This window comes from Anguilla anguilla, chromosome 13 (assembly GCF_013347855.1).
Source record: "Anguilla anguilla isolate fAngAng1 chromosome 13, fAngAng1.pri, whole genome shotgun sequence".
Taxonomy (NCBI): domain Eukaryota; kingdom Metazoa; phylum Chordata; class Actinopteri; order Anguilliformes; family Anguillidae; genus Anguilla; species Anguilla anguilla.
Genome location: NC_049213.1, coordinates 16,800,917 through 16,825,960, shown reverse-complemented (window position 1 = coordinate 16,825,960; position 25,044 = coordinate 16,800,917). Strand labels below are relative to the sequence as shown.

Genomic DNA, 25,044 nt, shown 5'->3' with positions numbered 1-25,044 from the left:
TGCCAGGACAATTTTTTGGATCAGAACTTGCAGAAATCTCTGCGCTGGTCCCCTGATATGATCAAGACTTGATTAGGGCATGAAAAGGGACGTTGCTAAGCACTTTAGCTATGATGATGTCATTATTTTGGCCCGGAGAAGACCAAAGAAATGGCGGAATTCATTAGCAGCGAGTGGGGCGGCCAGAGGCCCCGCCCGAATCGCTCGCCGGTCTCCTGCGGCGGCCCTGCCCGAGCGCTGATTTCTTTGTTGAAGTTCTCAATGTGAACGTTTTGATGAATGCGCGCGCGCTCCGTCCGCGTGGGCGTTTCCTTTCTGCTCGCGCGCGCTAGCCTGGCATCCCGGGGCGAGCCGTGGCCCAGAGCCGCTGAAGCAAGGCAGGCCTCCCACTCCGGACAGCGCGTGCTGCAGCGGACGTCAGCTCACACAATAACGGTTTGTTCCGTGTGGACGAGAAACACTGAGTTCATATAGCTGATAATTGGTGTGCGACTGCTGGGGAAGGGAAGGGGGGTGGGGGGGGCAGGTTTTGGCTGAAGCGCCAGAGCTTTGCGTCAGGGAGGGAAACTGCGACGGCAGCACAACGCTCTCTCAGACGGGGAGCGGCCGGGGGGAGGCTTCCGCCGATCCCTCGTTTTGTTTTTCTTTTTCTTCGAACGGTTACCGCGCGCTTCCTTTCTCGCCGATACTCGAAAACGCGACGCGCTCGCCCCGCGTGCCGTCACTGTAACCGAGGGGGAGGGGGGGGCTTTTCGAGTGCCGAGACCGCGTCCTTCGCCGGGGGGGCGAGAGATTTACGTGTCGTGGAGGTAGCGCGCGCTCCGAGCAGTGCCAGGATCCTGTTTCGCAACAGGCAGCTAATTAGGAAAAGGAAACAGGCTGTTTATTAATACAGCATCCAGCCAATGGGGGTTTACTCTCCAGGAGTCCACAGCACTGCCAGGCCTGCCAGAATCTGCAGTTCTCTGCAGTCATTCTTCAGTTCCCCACAACCCCCCACTCGAAACTCATGACGATGAAGAATTAGAATTGTGTAATACTTAAGGGCTCTCTCCGCCTGCATAATGTTCAGAGTTTGTATCTGTTTAATCTTCCAGCCCCGCTCACTATCTATTGTGGTAATTAAATGTTGTCAAGTATTTCCTTCCAGGACCTGTTTTGACATTAAAAAAAAGAAATTAATTATCAATTAGGACGTTGTGTTTTCCACCCTTCTAAATTTGGCAGCGTTTCCTGGGCTTTTAAGCCCTGGAGATGCATAATCAATAGGAAATGTTCCATTGCAGCTCATAATGTGTTTTTTGCCTTGCAGGGCAATCGGCCGTGCCACTGCAGATGATGTTATAGATGACAGCTCCGCACAGAGAGAAAAGGACGTCGGATCAATAAGAGCTTCTCTTTTCCCCCCCCGAATATAACGAGGCGAGATCGAAAAGGAGTGACTGAAAGCAGGAGCGAACCCCTCCCTCGTCTGGCCCTGCCCTCTCGGAACGGATTGAACATGGGGCCGAGCCGGAAGCCGCTCTGCCTCGTCCCGTGTCTGGGGGTCCTGTTCCTGCTGGGGGCGCTGGCCGCGCCGGCACCGTCCCTCGCCACGCCCGCCCCCGCCTTCAAGACTTTCTCCCCGCCCGACTGGGGACTGACGCACCTGGTGATCCACAATAAGACGGGCGAGGTGTACGTGGGCGCGGTCAACTGGATCTTCAAGCTGTCGGGCAACCTGACCAAGCTGCGGAGTCACATGACCGGCCCCGTGGTGGACAACGAGAAGTGCTACCCGCCCCCCAGCGTGCAGTCCTGCCCCTACGAGCAGGTGCAGACCAACAATGTCAACAAGCTGCTCCTCATCGACTACGCCCAGAACCGGCTGCTGGCCTGCGGCAGCACCTCGCAGGGCATCTGCCAGTTCCTGCGTCTGGACGACCTGTTCAAGCTGGGCGAGCCCCACCACCGCAAGGAGCACTACCTCTCCAGCGTCAGCGAGTCGGGCACCATGTCCGGCGTCCTGATCGAGGGCGCCGACGGCCACAACAGCAAGCTCTTCATCGGCACGCCCATCGACGGCAAGTCCGAGTACTTCCCCACCCTGTCCAGCCGCAAGCTGATGGCCAACGAGGAGAACGCCGACATGTTCAGCTTCGTCTACCAGGACGAGTTCGTCTCCTCGCAGCTCAAGATCCCCTCGGACACGCTCTCCAAGTTCCCGGCCTTCGACATCTACTACGTCTACAGCTTCAGCAGCGAGCAGTTCGTCTACTACCTGACCCTGCAGCTGGACACGCAGCTGACCTCGCCCGACGCCAGCGGCGAGCAGTTCTTCACCTCCAAGATCGTGCGCCTCTGCGTGGACGACCCCAAGTTCTACTCCTACGTGGAGTTCCCCATCGGCTGCACCAAGGACGGCGTGGAGTACCGGCTGGTCCAGGACGCCTTCCTCAGCCGGCCCGGCCGGCAGCTGGCGCGCTCGCTGGGCATCTCCGAGCGGGAGGACGTGCTCTTCACCGTCTTCTCGCAGGGCCAGAAGAACCGGGCCAAGCCGCCCAAGGAGTCGGCGCTCTGCCTCTTCACCCTCCGCCGCATCAAGGAGAAGATCAAGGAGCGCATCCAGTCCTGCTACAGGGGCGAGGGGAAGCTCTCTCTGCCCTGGCTGCTCAACAAGGAGCTGGCCTGCATCAACTCGGTGAGTACCCTCCCCGCACCATGTGCCGTTAAACATCCCACATCAATCCCCCAACCCACCCCCCGGCGCTTCAACAAAAGCCCTGCGTCAGCAACCCCCGCCTCCATCCCCCAACCCCACCCCCCCCCCCCCCGCCCCCCCCAGCCCCCACCCCCACCCAGTTTCACGACCGCACGCCAGGAAAGCATATGGTCAAGGGCATAGCTTGCTCGGGAGGCGCACTCTAATCAAGATAAGGCTGAACATTTTTATTGAGCTTCTCCCCTGCGGTGAAGTTCATAAAACATATGCAGTGCTTTGTAAGAGCAAACGGCAGTAAAAAATTGTTTTGCTGCTTTACTTACGGAAAGCAGTTTTGTCGCTTCCCTTTTGAGCCAAGTGCCGAGTTCCACGAACCGTCCCTCGAAAAAGGAATTGGGTTCTGAGGAACTTGTGATCAAAGGGGCTGCTTTTCCAACACCTGTGTCCTTCTCTGTCGAGGGCTTCCTGTTGTGACCAAGGGCTGGGGGACGGGGGACGGGGGGGTGGGAAAGAGAGAGAGCGGGCGCCTGGCCTGTTGCTGCTTCGCTGCACTGTGCTGGATTGAAGCGCTCCCGCTTTCTCGGACGCACGCGTGCTTAGCCTGCTTCCCTGTGATTTGTGGAGTGTCACTTCGTTTGGTTTGCAGCGGCCCCTCGTTCGGCTCTGATTCATTTATGTAGTCTTGACGCTGTCCTGTCTGTCTGCTGGGAGTCTGAGGGGACTCCTGCGTGGATGCGGTCTCGGCGGGGAGCTTGGGAGCGCACGGGCCTGTTGGATGAAGAGAGACGCCGTAATGATCAGTCCTGCTGTGACGCGTCCTCATTCCGCGCTCCTCCGCAGAGCTCTCCTCTTTGGACAGCGCGGTCGCTCGCTTCTGCCGTCGGGCCTTCTCTGACTGTCTGCCCCGAGGATTCGGCGCTGTTCCGGCGCGACGTTTCTGTAGCGCTTGCCGGCTGCGTAGCCTAGCGGCGCACTGTCTGCCATTTTGCGAAGCCGCTCTTGCGAGACTGTATTCACTGTCGCCGGAAACCCCACCGGGCCTCTGTGTACTCATTTGTGGGTTAAATCCCACTCCTGGTGATGCTTGATTATTGGCCGAGTAATGTTCCAGTCCTCTCTGCGGGCCAGAGTCGGGTGTAATTTGCTCGTGTGCCGAGCGGCGGCAGGTAATACCTGCGAGCGGCTAATTAGCGGGAATGCGGGGGTGTGAAGAGTGAAGGCGCTGCGATTGGCTGCGTGGGGGCTGGGCCTGTCGGATCACAGCTCTTCTGAAAGGGGTTTTAACGCCGCTACAATGTGTCTCTTTGTCTCCGCGTCTTCTCGATATTTCCAAACTTAACCCTGCCGCGATTAAACAGCTGAGCCTGGTGAGGTTTCCCAGGTGGGTTCGAATTACCTGCTTCGAACCCGGTCTCGGTCCCAAGCCTCATCTCGCCTCTTCAAATGAGGCTACTCTCCTGACCCCAGCAGTAATTACATGAGCTTGTGCATGCCAACTCCAGATGTGCTGGTACGTAAGACTTCGTTTTTTTCCCCTCCGGTTTCTTTGCAAATAGAGCGTGTCCCCGGTGATTCTCCTCCGACATTAACTGGGTGAACATGTTTCTGGGTTCCTATTTAAGATGGATCTTCGTCTTTGGATTCTGCACAATTCTGATGCCAATGGCAAAGTGTAAATTCCAGCTCTGTGTCATTCTTGAGCGCCACCGCATGCGTTGCTCCATTCGGTGATTGCGTTCAAAGCGATACGTGACACGGTGGGTCTCCTTGCCTCAGTGGGGTCGGAGGGCAAAGGTCGTGACCTTCATGTGAAAATAAACAAAAAAGCTCAGCTGCTGCTGTAGTTTCCTTATCCTTCAATAAAGTGCTTCTCTTTGCCTTCTTGCTGCCAATTCCTTGCTTTTATTTGCTTTCAGATAAATCCAAAGCAATCATTCAGTGTGCACACTGTTGCCCACTGTGGCTGGCCTTTTTTATCTTGCATTTTAAAGAGGCTGATTGTTCATTAGCACCAGTTGAGGGCAGGCACTACACAGACAGAGCTTTGTATCAACCGGATGGGCCAGCAGACACCGACGACTCAATTAGCGGAGCCACATAATATAGAGATAAGTGGATCTGCACTGGAGAGATGCCGCAACGAGCAGAGCTACTTTTACTCAATGGGTCCGTGCGCAGGGCTATTGATCTCCTGCATGCAATTAAACCCGGTACTCATAACTGAAAACTCAAATGCAACCAGTGGAAAAAAAAAATGAAGTGAGGCCATTCTCTTCATTCCTCTCAGCCGCAAGCTGTGGTTAATGTTCGTCAAGCGGGATTCAGATCTGTGGAAGTGACTGGTGTTCCATTCGAATGCGAAGCGCGAGCGTGAGCGCACACTGGGAGACGCGAGGAGCGGCGGACTCCTGACAAAAGCAGTGTTCTGAGGTATTGTGCCGGCTCCCCAGTAAATAAGAGTATGGGATGAAGAGCCGGATGCTGCCGCGCTGTATTAATGAGCATAATTAGACTGATCATGTTTGTGATAAAACGGCTAATAACTGTGAAAATAAACCTGCGGCTTTGGCAATTTGCCCAGGAAGTCGCAACTTCTGTTTGTATAAAATTAAACAACATTCAGGTTGCTGGTCTCACTGGGGGATGCTGTGCTGCTAGTGAATTATTAATCTTTATTGACGTTCATTTATTTGTGTTAATCGCTCGGTTGCAATCGCACCTTTTAAAAATTCAGGCAAACTGCAACCTTTTTTCCTAAGACTACGTTTGCTGTAGGTCTCATCCTCTGTAGCCCTGAAAAGGATAGTCTCATTAAATGTGAATGAGCAGTTATTAAGTGCCATTTGATGATATGTGCTGCACTTGGAAGCCAGTGTGGTATTTCCATGTGATTAGGATCTGCGGCTATTGTGTTGAGCTATGTATAAGGTTACTCTGTAGTGAGCAGGTAAGAGTGTTGCTAGCATACGTGTGCTGGAAGAGGAAGAGGTGTTGATTTATGAATTGGTTGAGCCTGGAGTTCTTTTCACTGATGAGTTCAGAGAGGAGCTGCTTCAGCCTCAAGTCAAAGAGCCTGGAAATGGCAGCTACCATTTTGAGACTCGGTCAAACTGTTATTCTCAAGGAATGGCTGAGGCTGAAGGGATATCTGGGTGCGCTCAGCGGGCTGCTGGGTGCTAATGGGAGGTGTAGTTCACAAATGAAAAATAAATGATGATCGAACTAGACTCACTTGTCAGGCTCAACTTTGTTGTACTGCGAGCCTGAAAAGATTGATGCCGACCTGCAATAAGGCCCTCAACTTCCACAGATGTGCTTTGCCTAATAACCCAACGGTCAGATACTACTGCATGATCAACCATTATATTCTGCAGATGTGGCTCCAGTTGCAGCCAAGCCAGACTGCTGACCTATCGTACAACCGGACACTAAAGATAAGGCTGTCTGCAGGCTTAACTAGATATGAATTTAATTTTCCATTTGATATCTCTCATTTAAATAAATAGCTGGTATGTGATTCCACATTTGGGCCTGAATGAGTTGTTGGCTCACAGAATCTGATTCTCTTTGTCTGAAGAAACGTGAAAAGGCATAACCCTCGCTCAGGAACTGTGTACGTTTTTCTAAAGCACCAAAAAACTATTCTTTGGATATGATGCAAAACTGAGGTCAGACAGGATGCATTGCTTTATTCCCCATGGCCTAAAGCGGAATATTTAAACCCGCCTGTGCCTCTGTCCACCCTGTTGACTAACTTGTTAAAGATCTAAGTAGAACTACAACAGGGTATTGTCAGAGATATTATTAGCAAAGTCCCAAGATGGTGTGAAGTCATGCTTCAGCTCCTCCCCCCTCGCGATCCTTCTGTAAGATGTAAAAATAAACCGCAGCAGATTGGTTAGCGCTTGGTCGCTAATTCCGTCCCCGGTCAGCCGGGGTGAGGGGTGGGGTTGGGGGTGGGGGTTGGGGGGCCCTGTTGGTGGTCTGTACCTCGGCATCACGTGTGTGGAAGCGGGGTGCGGAAGCTAGGGGGGCTGTCCCGGCTTGTTAGGAAGCGCGGAACGAAGGCCCTGTTAACACAGCCAAACGCTGTTAATCTCAGGCCCTGCTGTCAGACCCCTCATTGCTTCTGCAAACCGACTGCGCTTCATTCCTATTGGCTGGAAAAATAAAAATAAAACCATTGGTGGCTCTATCCCTTTCTCACTCTGATTTAATACGTTCATCTAATTGGCAATCGATGTTCGTTTAAAGCTGCATTTTTCTTATTGGGCAGCCCAGAAAATAAAATAGTATAAAATGTGATTAATAATGTAAAATTTTATTGATATTTCCATATACATATGTTATAAGAATACTTGCATGCTATATTCTCTTTAGAATACATGGCCCATATTTTTCCATGCGTTGTCGACCACTGCCTTTAAGTATTTTTGGGGGTAAAAATTTCAGTGGGGTATCTGCAAATCAGCCTGAGCAAAGCGGTGGAGTTCAGAAAGAGGTCCCAATCTCCCGACTCCATACGCCAGCAGTGCTTGCGGTGATAATGTATTCGTTTCCTTTCTTCCGAACCGAGCACGGTCGCTGGGTTGCCCTCGCTCCCGGACCCATCCTCGGCGCCTAATAAAGTGCCAGGCTGCGAGTGGTCGCCGCCTCCCGCTGTGAGGTCATGAGCCAGGACGGCAGCGAGCCGTGCCATCCCATAAATGCTTTATGTGTTATGAAATGAGCGCTGCTCAATGGCGGTCATGCCACTCGCTTCAGATGTTATGTTTGGACCAGATGTCTTGTAATGATTACAAAATTGGTTCTCCATTCAAACCAATAACATTATTCTGCGGGAAGTGAACTCGGCCTAAGGTGCTGTCCTCCTCGGCTGCCATTGTACTTTTGAATTTAAACTTTATTTTTTTTTAAAGGAAAAATTGTTTTTTTTCCCCCCTCGTTTACTTGTAATAACACATTTGAGAATGGATTGGCTGCCATTTTGAAATGCGGGCCATGATGGCTACTAGCCTAGTTGTCAGAGCATGCTTAACAGAGGGCTGGGTTGAGACTGTGCACTTCAGTGACACCGGTAGCTTTGCTACCGTTTCTCTACACAAAATGGTCGTTCCCTGATTTACACGTGGGAACGTTCTCAAATGGGCGGCCCACTTTTCACACAGCCGCGAGCGCGCTGCGAGGCTCCATGCTCTCCGCCTGTGAGTCCCGCGTTACATTCCGTACTGAGGCTTCCTCAGGTGTTCTGCGGGAAACGGCAAAGCAGTGCATTCCCAATCGCCATTTTTTAAACGAGTCTCTCTGCTTTCCTGGGAGATGGTGGCGTTGCCCTGCTCTACTGTCGCTCTCTCGTCTGAATGATGTGCGAAGTGGACATTATGCCAGTGTAAAAAGCTTGTGTCTGCTGTGAGCTCGGAGGCTGGTGGGCTGAATTTGCGCTCACGTAGCCTCTGCTACTAGTGAATTATTTAGTCTGATGGGAACGGAAGTCCAAAACTGGTTTAAAACACTCCACAGCATATGTCTCTGCACTTCATCTCCCAGCAGTCACTGCTGAAACTGCCGCTCTGTTCCTTATGATTGGAGAAACTGCCGCTCTGTTCCTTATGATTTCTCCTTTGGAAAACCACCTTAAGCTCTGTAGTTTGGAAACATTGCTGAATTTGGGCCACAAGGAGCTGGACAGGTGAATGAAGCAAAACAAGTGATTCTTCAAGCTTAAAATAAAAGGTGACAGTACTATGATCCTAAATGTGTTGTCATGAGGGAGAATAGAGTGTCTGCTGCTGGAGGAAATGGGTTGTTCTTTCAGTTATGACAAGTCTCTGGCCTTTGCTACTGCAGCCGTGGAAAGAAAGGCTGCTGTTTTTTGTCCTTTCATTTGAAAGGACAAAAAAAAACAACAAAAACTGGCCGGCTTTGCATTAATCCTATGGTGTTCAATTATTAATACTTAACACTAAGCTCTTCAGAAGTCCTCGTGAATGGGTTATCTCCTCTTCTGGAGACTTTTTGGTCCGGTAGTTTGAAGATTTAGTTTTAAATCTGTCAAATAGTTTTTCTTCTCCCGGCTCCCCAGCCTCCACACAAAGGGCATGGAAGATTATCCTCCGCTGGATGAATTCTAATTACAATATTCTTAACTCCTTTTGATTTTGATATTCCACCTCCTCCACCTTTTTAAATACTGCTTTGTCCAAGCGGAGGACTTCACTGGGATTAGGCATGGGGTTTGGGGTGCACGGAACAATGCAAGGATGCTCATTTCAGTTGTAGTTAAAGTGTAGTTTTCACCATCTTGTTTTACTTGTTATTTATCATTAGCAATCATTAAATTGTAGTCCAACAGTTGACCCCATTTCTTCATAAGCGTCAGTCCCTGTAGGGTGTATATGATGAGCGGTTGGGTGGCATGTGGTTTGTCGTTCAGCGATCCATTTCTGGCGCGAATGCTGTGCCCTTAACCCGTTCCAGTGCCGGTGCCAGGGGCCGGGCCGTTCCCATCAGGGTCACGAGTGACCCGCGGCTCGCCCGCCCGGCGAGGCGGAGGGGCCTCTCTCTCCGATCGGCGACCGCGCTTCGCTCCGTCCTGCTCTGGGACGCGCGGGTGGAGTTACCCTAAATCGCAGCCTCGTGCGATTACAGAGAGATACGTCGACAGATCTGCGCTGCTTTCGTTTCTCGGGGAAGCTGCGCTGCCGGCGGAGTGATACGCAGGGCCGCGCTGCGGAGGGTCTCTGCCCGTAGCCGCGGTAACCGCCGCGGGACGGGCGCGCTCTCGCGGCTCCCGGTAAAGGCGCTTTCCTTCCGTTGTTCGGAACAATGGTATTTAAATGAGGCCCGCCGGTGGTTTGTGAGCTAGCATAGAAATCAAACCGTAATCTCTTTACCGGGAGACTCCGATTTCAAATCAATAACTGCGTGGGGGGGAGGGCGGGGGGGGGCAGGACGTCAGCGGCGGCACCCTCCCTCGACCTTTCATCAGCTCATGGCGCGGCGCTCGGTCTGTAAATCCCTAACGGCGCGGCTATGATGTTAATGATGCTAATTGCGGGTGTGATCGCGTATCGACCCCGCAGCGGGGCGGGGCGGTGGCGGTGGCGCGGCGGTGGCGCGGCGGTGTCTCGGGCTGTGTACGCGGCTGTCTGTTTTCTCCCCGTTGCGCCAGGTGAGATGAAAGCCCCCGAGCTGTTGCCCAGGGAGGCGCGGGCAGCTTTTCGCGGCGCAGTTGCCTTGGCGCCGCGTGCGCGCACGGTCGTGCTGGCGACTGGCTCCAGGCGGAAACAAGCCCGTTTCAATCACCGCTGCTTAGCATCCGATTACGAGGAGGCCCGCCCTGCTTACTAGCCTGTTTTTCAGATGCGTTGTTTTTGACAGAGCGTTCGCTGCTGTTGTGAGTGTGTAAAAACATGACCCCCGTCGTATGGGCGAGCTCATCCCCCTCAGGAGTGAGTGAAATCGGCGAGCGCTTCCCTGGGGGGCCGTCGCCCCCGCGCTCTCATTCGGGGCTCTTTTACGGTTTGTGCACTCCACCCCCGGGTCGTACTCTCTCCCCCCCCCCGGGTTATGCTGTCCGCCCCCCCCCCCCCGGTCCGGTGCGGCTCATGGGAGCGTGAACTCGGGCCGGCGAACGGAGGGCCTCCCCGGCGCTTCACCGAGGGCCGCTTGGAGGCCGTCGCTCTTCGAAATGGCCGGCAGTCGTCTGAGGGTCTGTTCCACTCGTTCAGCTCCGGGGCCACAGCGGGCCTAACAAACACACCCTGAGCGCTTGCTGCGTTCAGCTCCTGCAAGCCCAGACGCCTCACTCGACACACTGCGGCTGTAGACTGGGGCTTCATGGAAGAGCCCACACTTCTCTGAGCGTGGGTGCCAGCACAGTTCGATTAGCGAGGTGCCTGTGGGACCTCAGCCAGAATGGGTGACGAGCTCTAGATGTATCGCACGTGCAGTGCTGTTTAGAAATATCTTCTTTGATTTACCCTTCGTCTGGCGTTGAGCTGACGGTTCTTCCATCGTCACGCGGGTGCCTGAGTCGATATCAGAATCCAGGAGCTTACCGGGCACGCGCTCCACTTGGCCTTCAGGCTCAGCAGCCTTCTCCAAGCTTTTCTCTCGCTGGTCTGACGTTTAAATACAGAAACTAGATACGTTTTTCATGAATGCCCATATCTGCATTCTTGATTTTCCTTAATTTAACCTGGGGTGTTTTCCTCAGTTGGTAATTGGCTCTTCAGCCCCTCATTGCGGGCTGGTTTTGGTCTTGCTCTAAAGGAAGCCATATAAAGCAATGTTGCAGGTTCTGCAGGGGAGACGTCTTCGCTTTCTCAGTCGGCCATTTTAAACGGAACCGCACGTCCCGTGTGTAACCCAAACCCACGCGGTGCCGCGGTGAAGTGCAGCGGTTCTGTCCTCGTTGAGCCTCTTGAATGGATGTTCCCCCTGCAGTCTCTACCCTTCACAAACCGCTTTGTGCTAATGCTTATGGAATAATGCGGGAGCACCAGAGGTCCAGTTAAAGCTGGTCCCTAGCCTGGTTTGGAGGACCGGGCAGGACGGGGCGAGCTGGCTAACTGCCTGCTTTCTCCTCCCGGGCCTGTCCCGTCGCCACGGCGACCTTGACGTGGAAAACTGGCACCCGGGGGTTTGTAATGCTCTCTGCTTGATTGTTAATGGGAAGCAGAGTAGTAATCTGAAACGTTTCATAAAGTGTTGAGTGACGTGGGGTGTTCAGAACCAGCGTACAACATCTCAGTCTTCGTTGCCAGCCGTGTCGCCCAGGTCCCAGCAGTGGTGCATTATGGTCCCAGCTGCCTGCTTATAGTCTGAGACTTTATTCTTCTCATTTGATTTCTCTTTATTGTGTAGTGTGCTACAGTGCAGTGATAGATGGACTGCCACTGCTGGCTCCATCAGTGCTTGTTTACGATTCGCTGGCTTCGTGGTAAACCTTGGTCCACAGCGCTGGTCAGTTCAGCGTGTCTTGGGAAATCTCTCCGGCATCTTTCAGTGCCTTCATTGTCAGAAGAGTTTAGCCGTAATGTGGGGAGAAATTGGCCGTGCTTAAGCACCATCTTCATAAATATTTCTGTGGCTTGTGCGCTGAATCTTATTATCTGTGCCTTTGAGGTTGTAAAGCTCCAGTTATTAATTTAAAACGTCTGTCTTAATGACTGTTCCCCAGAACGCGTTTAAGGGTACCTGCCAATTTCCCTGACACAGCGACTGTCGCATAAACCAAGTCTCGAAATGAAAATCTGTGAGAAGTCGAACTTTTAAAATAAATTCTGTGAGCAATGTTAAATTGCTTCCGAGTCATTTTAAGCTGCTGAAAATATATTGTATTTGGCTACACCCCCCCCAATAGGAACAGGCTAAACCGAAGGCTCGCTATCGCAAGCTGACACCGCATTTAAAGGGCCGGTGTCATCGAGCTCGAACCCGGGCGACTCGGAGCAGAGGCCGCGGAGTCGCGGGGCGGGGCGGGACGGGACAGCGGAGCCGAAGCAGGCCTCGGGCGGGCGGGCGGGCCAAAGGGAGAGGAACCAGGAAGCGAACAGGTTCCCACGCAACATTAGCCAAGGCATTGTTCGGCCGCCGCTGTGAGCAGTATCTGCCGAGCGCGGCATTTTGACCCGCCTTGTTAACAGAGGAAGCCTGAACTCGGCGCTGACAATGGGCTCGTCGAGAACCCCGCCAGCATTTCCGCCATCATCGCCAACCTCTCAGAACAAACAGGCCGCTTTTGTGCGCCGACTTCTCGGCCTCTAAGAACAGGAGCCATTTTGTTCAGGTGCGCTGCAGGCGCTTGTGCGACTGCGAGGACAGGTGTGTTAACGCGAGCGGGCCAGCGCTCGGGGGGGCAGCAGGTAGAAGTAAAGCGCACCGGGGCCTGCGGTTCGCGGCACGGTCGCCACGGCGATCCACGTGGCACAGGAAGTGAGTCGCCGGCGATCGAAACCGTCCCGAATTGAGTTTCCGAGCGCATTAAGGGACGACACTGCCTCTTTCAGGGGTCGGCGGGGGAGAAGAGAGAGTTCCTGTTTCGCGAGCGCTTCGGCTTGGCATGCGCAGATTCCCATGATCCTCGGCGGCGGGCTCTCCGGGCCGTTTGTGAAAGACGCCTTTCTAGCGGGCTCTCCTGGTTTGACGCGGAGCAGCGGGTAGCGGGAGGCGGCGCGGGCTAGCGCACTTCATCCAGCGCGCCTCCGACACAGCGCCGCGGCCGAGGCGGGGAAATCCGCCGTCCAAAATACATAAAATCCCTTTGAGAGCCCTGAAGAGTGTGGGGCTGCTGGGCCTGTGTGCGGAATGCAGATTCGGCGTATTTGTTTTACGCCGGGCCAGATGTGTATTTATAGCGCGGGGGCCTGTGGGGTGGGGGGGGGTTGCGGGCGCTCATAATCGGGTCTCTGTGCCGCCGCAGATCCGATCTGGGCGGAGCCTAAGCCTTGGTCTCCCAGCCTGAGTCTGCTGGCAGCAGCACAAGAGCGCTTCTGTTCACACACACCGACCCGCACACACACACACACACTCACACACACACACCGACCCGTCTGAGCGCTGTGGACTACACACACACACACATACACACGCACGAACCCACACACACACACTCACTCACACACACACACACTCTCACAAATGCGTGCACACACACACTCACAAACACACACGCATGCACGCACACCCGCACATGCACACACACACACACACACACACACACAAATACACACGCACACACACACACACACAAACACACACACACACACAAACAAACACACACAGACACACACACTCACAAACGCACACTCACACACACACACACTCACAAACCCACACACTCACACACTCACACACACACTCACAAACCCACACACACACACACACACACAGACACACACACTCACACACTCACACACACACTCACAAACCCACACACACACACACAGACACACACACACACACACACACACACAGACACACACACACACACACAGACACACACACACACACACAGACACACACACTCACACACTCACACACACACTCACAAACCCACACACACACACACACACACACACAGACACACACACACACACACACAGACACACACACACACACACACACACGTTCGCAGTCAGTAATACACTCAGAGGAGTCTCAGCCCGCTGTGCCAGAGCTGATGATGTCAGTCCCCGCCTCCATTACCCACAGAAATAGCGCTCCTCCCGCGGCGTTTCCGAACAGACCGAGACCCGCACACCCAGCCGCAGACCCAGCCGCGCCAGCGCGCGGGATTCCGGTGAGCGCGCTTGGCGGAGAGGGGCGCGCGCGCACCCAGACGCGATTAGCGGTGTGGGCGGACGGCGATGAGAAGGCTCAGGGGTGCTGGGAGAGGGGCGACCGGCCCTTCTGTCTCCTCATTAGCCGCTCATTAAGGCCCCTGTCTGTTGTTTGCTCAGTAGGGCTGGTCTAATTGCCTCCAGCGGCGCTATTTTTCCGTACGCTAGCGCTTCTGCGCGGATGACGGCTCTGCTGCGGCATCTGACTGGGAACACGAGCGCCTGATACCGTGCCCCCCACCCCCCCAGGGCGCTCGGTCACCTCCCACAAAAAACTTACTGATCCCCTGGCAGTACCCCTTAAAAGGAGGAGGGGGAGGGTGAACGGGACGGTGATGGGATGCGACGGGATCAGAGGCGGGGGACAGACGGGCGAGGCCCGGGGGTGAGCCAGCATGAGCCAGTTGTGGGGGAAAATGACGAAAATGTGTGCCGAAAATGACGCTCTCAATATCCGCCACATGACCAGACAGCGGTCTGTGAGCGGTTCAGTGTGTCAGTCACTGGCTGTAGGGTGTGTCTGTATTCTCTAGCGCTGCTCTCAGTGCTTCATGTATAAGAACTTGCGCTTGAGATCGTACGTCCTCCGATCCTAACCCTGTGTTCTGGCAGTGCGGGGGCTGGGGGGGGCGGCGGGTGGGGTGTCTGAAGACCGCGCCCGCAGACACATCCCCCCCCCACAGCGCCGGCGAGCAATCGGCCCAGATCGCGCCCGAAAAAAATCACTTGGCATTCGACGGGCGCCTGCTGATTGTTGTCTGAGATTCTGTGCCTGGAGTGGGTCTCTGTTTCTGGCAGTCTTGGCATGGCAGCCCATTGTCAGTCAGGGCACCGCCGTTGAGTTTGGGGGGAGGGGGGGGGGGCTTTGTTACAATGACTTCATCAGCTTTGAGTGCGCATCGACAGTGTGACCTTTCACTCAATGACCACTCGCCTCCTTCACTTCTGTTTGGCTGTCACCGCGTAGCGCTGAGCTCAACGGCCAATCGGTCGTCGCGCTCCACAAACAGAAAACTTAGCTTCTCTGGCTGAGTCTGCTCTACCACCACCCGAGCCAGAAACAGGGGAACTCGCGTGACTGGGGGTGACAGACTAGCAGTGCAGACCGCACTGTGGTTCCTGTACCCCCCTGGGGGTGCAGTCATGCCCCGTAGGGAGTGTTGGGTAGTGTCAGCATCATTTATTTTTATGTCTATTTGGCAAACAATAGGTTAAATCCCACCAGCCGCTAGCGGGTAGGAACGACGCAATTACCGCACTTGTAGCCGGTGTCAGAAAATAATAACAACTTGACCGTACTCTGGCGGGTTTTAGCGGACTGATGGAGTGCGGCTTTGAGTGCCGAATTCTCACCTGGAGTGCATTTTCCGAGCTGAATTTTCGCGTTGGATGTGTTTTATGTTGTTGTTGTTGTTGTTGTTTTTTTAAACACCCGGCTCGTTGAGAGAGCTCCCTCAGACCGTCCTCAGGGCGGCGCTGCAAACGGCTGCCGTTATTAATGCCTCTCCTCAGGGGCCCAGAGCTGTGCTTACGCTCTCTGAGCGGCTGGGAAGATGAATTAACCCTTCGGGGGTTCCCGTTCCCCTTTTGTTGCGCGCTCGGGCCGTGTTTCGCCGAGCAGCGGAGGCGTGCGAGGAGAGCCCTAATGCGGATTGATGGAGGCTCCCTTTGACCTCCTCCCGCCTAAACGCTCCCTTCCCAGGCCCGTTTTGGACAGGGGCCCCCGCTTGCCCTCCAGGCCCCTCCCAGCCCGCACGCTAATGCCGAACGAGTCAGTTGGTGTGGCTCGACCCGACTGGTGGTGTCTGGGAAACGTAGTTCTGTCTGAGCCTGGAATCAGCCCTGTCCAACATAGTTCTGCTCCGCCTACGTGACGTTGTGTCTCTTTGAGGCTGAGGATTTTTGTCAAGCGAATTGACATCCAACTGTCTTCATTTCTTCCTTCCTTCCTCCTCCTCTCTTTCCTCTTGGTTTCCTTCTTCCCACTGTGAGGTAGAGGCCCTTGGGCAGATTAGTAAAAGGGTGGAGTGGGGTGGGGGGGCGGTAGAGAAGGTAGGCGTTGGAGAGAATATCGACACGAGACGCAGCGGGAGACAGAGAGAGAGAGGGGAAGGGGCTGCCTCTCCTTTCCCAGGGATCAATCAGATGATGTAGAGATTAGACTGGGGATTACACAGTGGATTATGTTGGACAGGATGTAGACACAGCACCGCGAGACAGGAAGGTGACACACTGACACCGATTCAGTCATTGTGTTCCAGTTTACATCTCCCTTTGGCATAGGTACCACCCTGTCTCAGTTAAGGCTGTGTGCAGTAATTAAGGGTCCTGATCATTTCAGTTCTGCCTCTGACGTGATTGTTAGTTCTCAGCTGCCTGTTTGCATTTGCAGTTTTTTTTTGGTCTCACACGTCATGCTCTTCATTAAAACCCGACAGCTTGGTGATGTATGCCTTTCTCCTGTCACCTTGCATGGACCAATCGGTTCGCTTATTTGTTTAGGCAGAGCAGTGGCATATTTAGGTTGCTTCAGGCCATTAACTTGGGCCTATACTATGACAACTGTCTTACATTAACGCTCAGAACATTCTGTGAGCAATACATTTTATCATTTTGTTGATTTTTGTGTGCTCATTTTCATTTTGTGCGGGTTTATGAGGCAACACATTCTCTGCAAACAGCAGACTGCTCACCCACCAGTGTTGCCAGCTGTCGCCCAAAAGGCAGTGCATCCGCAACACAGACGGCTCGGGCTGAAACCAATGATCCCAGTCAGTGGCACAAGTGGGTGAGATGATGATAATGCCGTGGCAACCCTTCTTTGTCGGGTTCTGATCTATGTTGTACAGTACATCCTGAATGCCCTCTGTTGAAGCGGGAAGATTCTGCCAAGTATGTAAATACATACAGGCTTACAACGTATCGCTAACTAGCTAGCAGGGTGGAAAGGTATGGATGGTGAGACTGCTCATCTGTTTTATCACCGGAAACAGATGGAACATTCTTTATCGCTGCAGTGCAGGGAGGATGACGAACATTCTAGCTAGAATTAACGCAGGGAAAACCTGTTCGGACCGGAAATTTCTAAGCAGTGGTTTATCTAATTGTCTATTGGTTGGTCTAGTGGTTCCGGTATAGGTCAAGGGTCATGCATAAGGTGGTACGAGTGATGAAAACGAGTCTGCTTTCCAGTGATCTGCCTCAAATCTGAAATGAAACAAAAAGGTTTCAGTTATTTTTTTCTGTCTCAGTCACATTTAATTCTTGTATTCAGAAATGTCAAGTTTTTCAGGATTTCAAGATGCTTCTTAAGTTCATGGTTTCCAAGACCTTCATGATCTCTTGTGACAATGTTGTGGAATTAGTAATGGTTAATATTTCACAGCAAGACACGCTCACCGGTTCATAATTCTTTGACAGTTAAAGTAATATATTTCTGTGAAAGAATATGTTGCTTTTGGCACATTTAAAATTGAGGCGCTCAGTCATTCAGTCAGTCTCAGTCCTTCACCATTTTCAGACTTTTCTTGTCATATTTTCTTTTTAGTGTTTAACAGAAATGTACCCCTGTCCGTAAGGCTATGTTTGGAGAAAGGCTGGAAAAAGGCACCCCTGTAGGATCATGGAAGAGAGAGAATAATTCATATGAACATTCCCACAAGTCACTACGCAAACAGCTAACCTCACACGGACGGGGTCTGGATTTACAGCATGGCGAAGTTCGCCAGAACTCTGTCCTCGTTTGCCGAGCTGGGCGATAATATTCGGCGAGGACAAACAAACGCTGCGCCTGTCTGAGCGGTCTCAGGAAGACGCGATATGTGCGGCTCATTACCGTTTCACTGGGTCCTGCGCTGGGCGGCTGCCACGCCATCCCCGGTGTGCCCGATACGAGCCTCTCTCTCTCTCTCTCTCTCTCTCTGCGCTCTATCTGTCCTACTGCTGGGGATGCTGGGGAGATTGGGGGGGGGGGGGGGCTCGGCTGCCCCAGGGGCTTCTGGGACGTGATTAGGGAGAGAACTGCCAGTTTCAGTCAGGCCTGAGGTGCTGCACCAGCTTCTGTTTATTCTCAGGCAGCTTTGCTGTGACCCTGGGTGTTTGGCTGGGAACGATGGGAGGGAGGGAGGGAGAGAGAGAGAGAGAGAGACTCAGTGATGCAGTGGCGGGGTGAATTTGTTTAATTTGAATGGAGACATGGCTGTAGAGAGAGAACAATGGCTCCAGCTCATTCCCGTTGTGAAGTGTAAGAGTGAGAAATGTGTGAAGTCTCAAGCGTTCCTTCATTTTGCCCTTTGGACTGCCTCTTTTACTCTGACTGAGAGTTGAGTCACCTCCTCATTGACAGTCACCTCTCCTGTACGGTCAGAAGCTTTCTCTGTCTGTCTGGTCAATTGGGTACCCCACTCCATATCTTTCCCCACTCCATATCCTGCCCCACTCCATACCCGCCCCACTCCGCCTACAGTCTGCAGCCTGTTCTGTTGCTAACCCTGTTCTGCACGCTAACCTGCAGGCCCGCCCCTCCGGTCCCGTTTAAACCCAAGGAGCTGCTGGAACAACACCAGCCCCGTTATCCTGTTCGCCGAGCCCGCCGCTTTCACAGACAGCTCCGCGGGGCCGACCGTCGCGTCTTCACAAATCGCCGGATCGCGCGAATACCTTCGATTTACGCGTGTCCGTGCGTCCGAGTCAAAGCAGTCGAGCGCAGTTCTGGTTTCCGCGCCCCTGTTCTGAGCGATGTGGACTCTGTAGCACTGAGGCCCCGAAGGCCATCTCCATGGTGCATTAGTGTCTGTTTCTGCATCGCCTGTGGACACACGAAACGCTGACAGACAGACAGACAGACAGACAGACAGACACCAGTAATTACCCAGCTCTCGCTTCAGACCGGATTAAAGGGCGAGATTTCCCTCCGAAATAAGTCCTTCCTCACGCGACGGCGTATCTCGCTCTTCCTCTGCTCCTTTCGTTGCCTGCATATCTAACGGCGTAGAAAATATTCTAAAAATCAAATAGGCTTTTTTTTTGTTGTATAATCTCGCGCGTTTGATTGATTAGTCAATATTGAGGCGATGCTCCTTATCCCGATGCATTAGGGGAGTCTCGCTCACAGTCAACGTTGCGGATTTCTGCGGGAAATCTGGGGTTGACAGTGATTATCTCCCGGTTACATATGTCGGTGCGTGTGACAGATACCAGCTGGCACGCGTTCCATACGTGCGCCGCAAAGATACATAAATGAATATTTTTTGACGCGGCGGTGTTTGCCACAGCTTTCTTAATGATATGCAAATCTGTGGCAAATCTCCCGCGCACACTCCTCTCTAACGCTTTCTCTCCCCCCTCCCTCCCCCCCTCCCCCCCCAAACACCCGCTCCGTCTTGCAGCCTCTGCAGATCGATGACAATTTCTGCGGCCAGGACTTCAACCAGCCTCTGGGCGGGACCAGCACCATCGAAGGAATACCGCTGTTCGTGGACAAGGACGACGGGATGACCTCGGTGGCGGCCTACGACTACCGGGGCAACACCGTGGCCTTCGCCGGGACCCGCAGCGGCAGGATGAAGAAGGTAGGCGTGGCTCCGGCTCCGGCTCTCGCCAGCCCCTCCTTGGGTCGTTGCCCAGGGGAACTGCGATGCTTTGTGACAAAGCTTCACTTCCGTTGTCCTGTTGGTTATTTCGGGAAGCACTGACACCGCCTTGGTGTACATAGGTCTGCTGGGCACTGAATGGGGGTCATCGGAGCATAAATGAGCTTTGTTAGCGTCATCGGGATGAGCCGACCTGTGTTTTTTTGAGACCCTTCGTGTTTGATGAGTTGGGCAGCACGCGGTCACTCCTCCGTCCTCCCTCCTTTCTTCCCTCCCTCTCTCTGCTGATGTGAAACCCAGTCGCTTAGTCCTTGAGGAGTCCATCGGAGCCGCTGTGTGTGAACGTGCAGGTCGGATGGGGCGGGCGGGGCGGGCGGGCGGGGCGGGTGGCGGGGACCAATAACGGAAGTGAAACGCTACACCCGGCCCCAGCGGGGCACCCCCCCCCCCCCCCCGGCTGTGTCTCTTCCTGCGTGGCGTCGCACCGTTTGCCACCAAAGTCGCCCCAAAGGTCAAGACGGAGCCTGGAGTCGATGGGCAATGAGCGAGCATTTGGGGGAAAAAAAACTAAAATAAAACGGACTCATTTGCGTGCTGTACTGTACCGCCCCCCCCCCCCCCCGCTGAAGAGGCGAGCTTTCATTCATGCTGCCGAGCTCGTCCTCACCGCAGGTTTAGAGTAAACACTAACACGTTCTGTACACTTCTGTTTGCTCCTGGGAGGGCTCTGCTTCTGATAGCATTTAGAGATATTACATATTGAGCTAAACGTGTAGCAGAGCTTCATAGCGTAGCTGTGAGCCGAGCGGGGGGGGCGAGGGGGGGCTAACCGCGCCTCTCGGCGTAGCGCCTTTTTATTGCCGTTCCTTTGGCGCTAAGCTGCCGCCGCGTCCTAATGAAACGCTAAGCTCCAGTCCGCCGGTGCGGTGCTGTCCCGCTGTAATTCTCCCAGCCCCCCCCCGTGTGGCGGGAAGGCCGCTGTTGATTCGCGCTTATGAATATGTAATCACACTGTGAATCCGGCCTGGCCGACGGCAGGGCCCTCCTCCACGTAGATTTGACACATTTTGCGACGAGCCGGAGCGGATTTAGGACTGAGTGTGTCGGGTTTCTTTCCTGTTTTTTTTAGGGGGGGGGGGGCGTGATTCAGATGCGCTAATTAAGGGCAGCTCGCACTGCCCGAGTTCCGAAAAGTCAGCCTGGCGGGCGAGAGAGCGATGAAGGAGCGGGCCGGTGTGCGTAGCTGATATTACAGCGTTATCGCTCAGCAGCCTCGCTCTGGTACGCTCGCTAATCGTCTCCGGGTCGTTAGCCTGCGGCTCCGCCCTCTTCCTCCCTGCAGGGACGCGGGGCTGCTGGCCCGCTGGAGAGAAGCGTCGACGCGTTCAGCCTTTTCTCCAGCCGTCCTCGTTTCTCCACGCGGTTAATTCAATGTTGTTCTGCTTTTTTTCCCATAATGCTTTGCTTTTCTGCACTCGCACTCACCTTCAGCCCCTCCCCTCCCCTCCCCTACCCCTGCCCGCGCCTCCTCGCGAAAACCCGGAGCGGGGGCCGCGACACAGAAAATGGCCGCCGTCTGGCTGGCCCAGGAGTTCTCACCGCGCTCCTTCGGTTTCCGGACTGCAGCGGGGAACTCTGCGGCCTCCTTTTCTAAATCACATTAGCAGCGGGTTCCCGCTCGCCGCGGCTGGTCTCTCAGAGCCGCTCGGGACGGGGACGGACCCCTTACCCCCCCCTCGGTCCCCGAGCCGAGCCGAGCCTCACGCCGGCAGCCTCCGCCAATGAAAAGGTCCCGGTAAGCGCCCGGTAAGAGCCCGGCGATGGAGACGTCAGGCGGAGAGGGGGCCGGAGATACCATCTCCAGCAGCTCGACCGGGCCGCGCCGGTCACTCCTAATTAAGGTCACCGCGATACCGATCGCCGACGGCGGGGCGAAGCGTCACCGCCGTTACCTCGCTCGCCCCCGCCGGGCCCTGACACCGCTCTCTCTCTCTCTCTCTCTCTCTCTCTCACTGTCACATTAATTAAGATGCATGCTCTGATTTGAGCTCATTTTCCTTATGAGCCTCAATTAAGACGCCATTTGGGTGCTGCGAGGAGCGAGCAGATTTGGGAAGTGCGGTAGCGACGGCGCCGGGTCTAAATCTTTAATGAAGGTTAATGCGGGTTGACTAATTATCGCTGCTCGGGGGCACGCGTTCGAAACGGGGGGGTCTGCCGCTCCCCTCCCCAGCCTGACTGACAGGTGACTGGACCTCTTTTTTTTTGTTTTTTTTTCGACGCGGGACGCGGGCGATGGGGCGGTCCGCGGGCCAGCCCGGCGTCCGGCGCGGTTCTTCTCGCGCGCGGAGAGCGTTTCGGCTGCCCGGGCCAGTCCGGGCCTAATGGGTTTATAATTCATTTATTCTTAAGGACCGCGGCCCTGAAAATGACTCATTTATTTACTCAGCCGAAGCTCGCAGGCGGCCGGCGGCGCGTTAGCGGGAGCGCGCGGACGCGGCGGCCATTTTGTGATGTAAAGGTTGCGTCTCGGCAGATTCATCTCGGCGGTAATGTGCTTTCATCAGCTGTGCGGCCGGCTCCGCGGCAGACTCCGGCTGTGATTGGCTGGTGCGTGTGTGTCTGTGTTTGGCTCGAGAGTGTGTGTGTGTGTGTGTGTGTGTGTGTGTGTAGGCCAGGCCTGGGTAGTTCAGTGCCGTGTTTTTTTTAGGAGGAGCAAATGATTAGAAAATTTGGGAATCAAGGGGAGATGATAGATGGCACGGTTCATTTCTTTTCATGTTTTCTGTCCTCTCCCTGTCTCTCCCCCCTGTTCCCTCCCTCTCTTTTGCTCTACCCTTCCCTTCCCCTCTCTCACTCTTACTCTCTCTGCTCATCGCTCCCCCCCCCGCTCATATCTCTCTCTTCCTCTCCCTACCGCTCTCTCTCTCTCTCTCTCTCTCTCTCTCTCTCTCTCTGGCTCGGTGTCACCTTGAGCTCTCTCTCTCTCCGTCACACAGAGGGCCTGTAGCTCTCTCTCTCCTGGGGTGCCCCCCCCCCGCCCCCCCCCTCTCTGGCAGCGTACAGGCGTGTGTGCTAGGACGTGCGCCGCGGCCCCCCCCCCTCCCCCGTCCCCCTCGCCAGGTCCCGCTGAGATCGACGCGCTCCCGCACGCGTGCGGCTCCTCGTACGGCCTTCCCGCTTCCCTCCCGCCCTCACGCTTCGGACGTTCCCCCCTCTCGGGCGAGGGCGTCTGATGAACGAATGCAGAATCGCGATGATCGCCCCGCTCTGCTTCCTCAGTTAGAACAGAGGCTGTGTGGAGGTGGTCCTGAGAGCAGGTTTTATCAGAGATCTGTATGAGTACATGCAGCTCATTACATGTGTTAGCATGTAGCGCCGTGGCTGCAGGGGGTACTAAATCACACTGTGGCAGCCGCTCTTTTCTCTCTGTGGTTCAGCTGCCTTTGAAGCTTTGACACACGCCCTGGCAAAGGCTTATTCCGCCTAACTGTGTGGGTGTTCTGTTTTATCGATATTCCAGTAGATTAATAAAGGCTTGTTCATGTGTATTAGCAGACTTAAGGGAAGCGGCCTGATGTACTTTTTCTCAGCTGGTTCATTGAATGAAAGGACCCCCTCCAAACCCCTGTTTTTTATCCCTGAAGAGTGTTCCTTTTTTTTTTTGCTGTTTTGTTTATTCTGCTGTGGACCTGCGCACTGGGTTTGACCATGCTGAGTGTGTGTTGGGGCTGGCTGCCCTGTGTGTGGAGCTTCCCTGAGGGCGGGGGGGCGGGGGGCCGGGGGGGGGGCGGGGGGAGGGGTCTGTCAGTCAGGGGCACGCGGTGACACTGCAGCTGTGTCTGGAGCAGGCGGCCGTGACATTCCTGAGCAGTGATGAGTGACAGGTGATGAGCCGTGTGTCTGAAGCTGCCTTTGTGTCCCCCCCAAATACCCCCCCCCTCCCGGCCGATCTGCGGTGCCTTGTCCTGCACACGTGTGCCTGTGTGTGTGTCTGTGTGTGTCTGTGTGTGTCTGTGTGTGTTTGTGTGTGTTTGTGTGTGAGTGAGTGAGTGTGTGTGTACGTTCGCGTGCCTGTGTGTACTTGTGTGTACTTGTGTTTGTCTGTGTGTCTGTCTGTCTGTGTGTGCGTGTGTGTGTGTGCATGTGTGCATGCCTGTGCGTGTGTGTGTGTGTGTGTTTGCGCACGTGTGAGCACGTGCACTCACGCGTGTGTGCATTTGCGATAAGAAAGCAGGAGCTCAGTACGCCTGGTACACCCCCCCCCACTCCCCCATAGCAGCAGCAGCTGGGTGCTTCTGTTCCTCTGGCATTCGCAGGGTGACGGTGGCACCTGTCTCACTGTAAGCTCCCAGAATGCCGCGCCCGTCCTTGACTTCGTCCCCTTGGACAACAACTGAGAGTGGTGCGTCTGCAGCAGGGTTAAGGGGCCGGGCGCGGTAACAAGCGCGTGTTTCTGCCTGTGGCCTGTACGAACCCTCGGTCACATTGTACGTTTTAGTGCGCTGTTTGCTTTACAGTGACGGTGCCTGCGCCGCTCCCTCGTCCTGAAACGGTCACCGTCTACAGAAGGTGTTTTACGGGCCAGCGGCGAAAAAAAACCTCCAGGAATTTTAATTGTCTCAGGGCCTTTGACCCCCTCTCTCTCTTTCTCTCTCTTTCTCTCTCTCTCTGTCCCCCCCCTCCCTCCCTCCCTCCCTCCCTTCCTCTATTCACAATACTTTCCACACCACAGACCGGGTATTCATCGCATTCTCTTCTATATTTAAACCTTACCCACCCTCTTGAGCTGTCGTAGTTTCCTAGAATTCTTAGCCCAATACCTGCTTAATGAGTGAATGAGCGTCTCCTGACCTGCCACTTATTAAAATATCACCCGTGTTCAAATAAGGAGCTCAGCGTTTTTAACATATTCCAAAATGCCTTCCTGCAAACCAATTGGTGCAGTGTTTAGTTTGATAAGAGATTTTAGTTTGCTTGTGGAGAAAGTATAACATGTCTCTTCTCCTGTTGCTGCAGCCCGAATACACCGCCCCCCAACCCCCCACCACCCACCCGCCACCCCCCCCGGTTACGACCCTCCAGTGCAGTCCCAAACAGCAGTTTGATGGTCCTGCTGTTGACTCAGCTTACCTAACTGAGCGCTGTGTATGCCTCTCAGTGTTGGACGCGTAAGCTAACAAACAGATGGAGGTTTTTAATAGTTTGTATTGCACTACAGATTCGATTTCCAAATGACGCTGGCTTGTTTTTTTATTGAGAACCATTGAAATTTTGATGTGTTTTGCATTGACTAGTTGATGGCCATTGCTGAATTAAGCAGAGTAGCTCGCTAATATTGTTTGGTTCATAGTACTTGCGCTAGCTAGTACTAGCTGAGAAAGGGTTTGGTTTGTCACCGCTTGAT

At 54.2% G+C, this 25,044-nt stretch overlaps 1 protein-coding gene across 1 annotated transcript; it reads left to right on the top strand.

The window, feature by feature from the left end:
* The first annotated feature begins 326 nt into the window (after positions 1-326).
* On the top strand, positions 327-22,873 carry LOC118211392 (plexin-A1-like). The gene is made up of 4 exons (XM_035388569.1): positions 327-435; positions 1,313-2,680; positions 19,434-19,659; positions 22,761-22,873. The coding sequence occupies exons 2-4, from the start codon at positions 1,502-1,504 to the stop codon at positions 22,871-22,873; spliced, it is 1,518 nt and encodes a 505-aa protein (XP_035244460.1). The 5' UTR covers positions 327-435; positions 1,313-1,501.
* Positions 22,874-25,044: the final 2,171 nt, after the last annotated feature.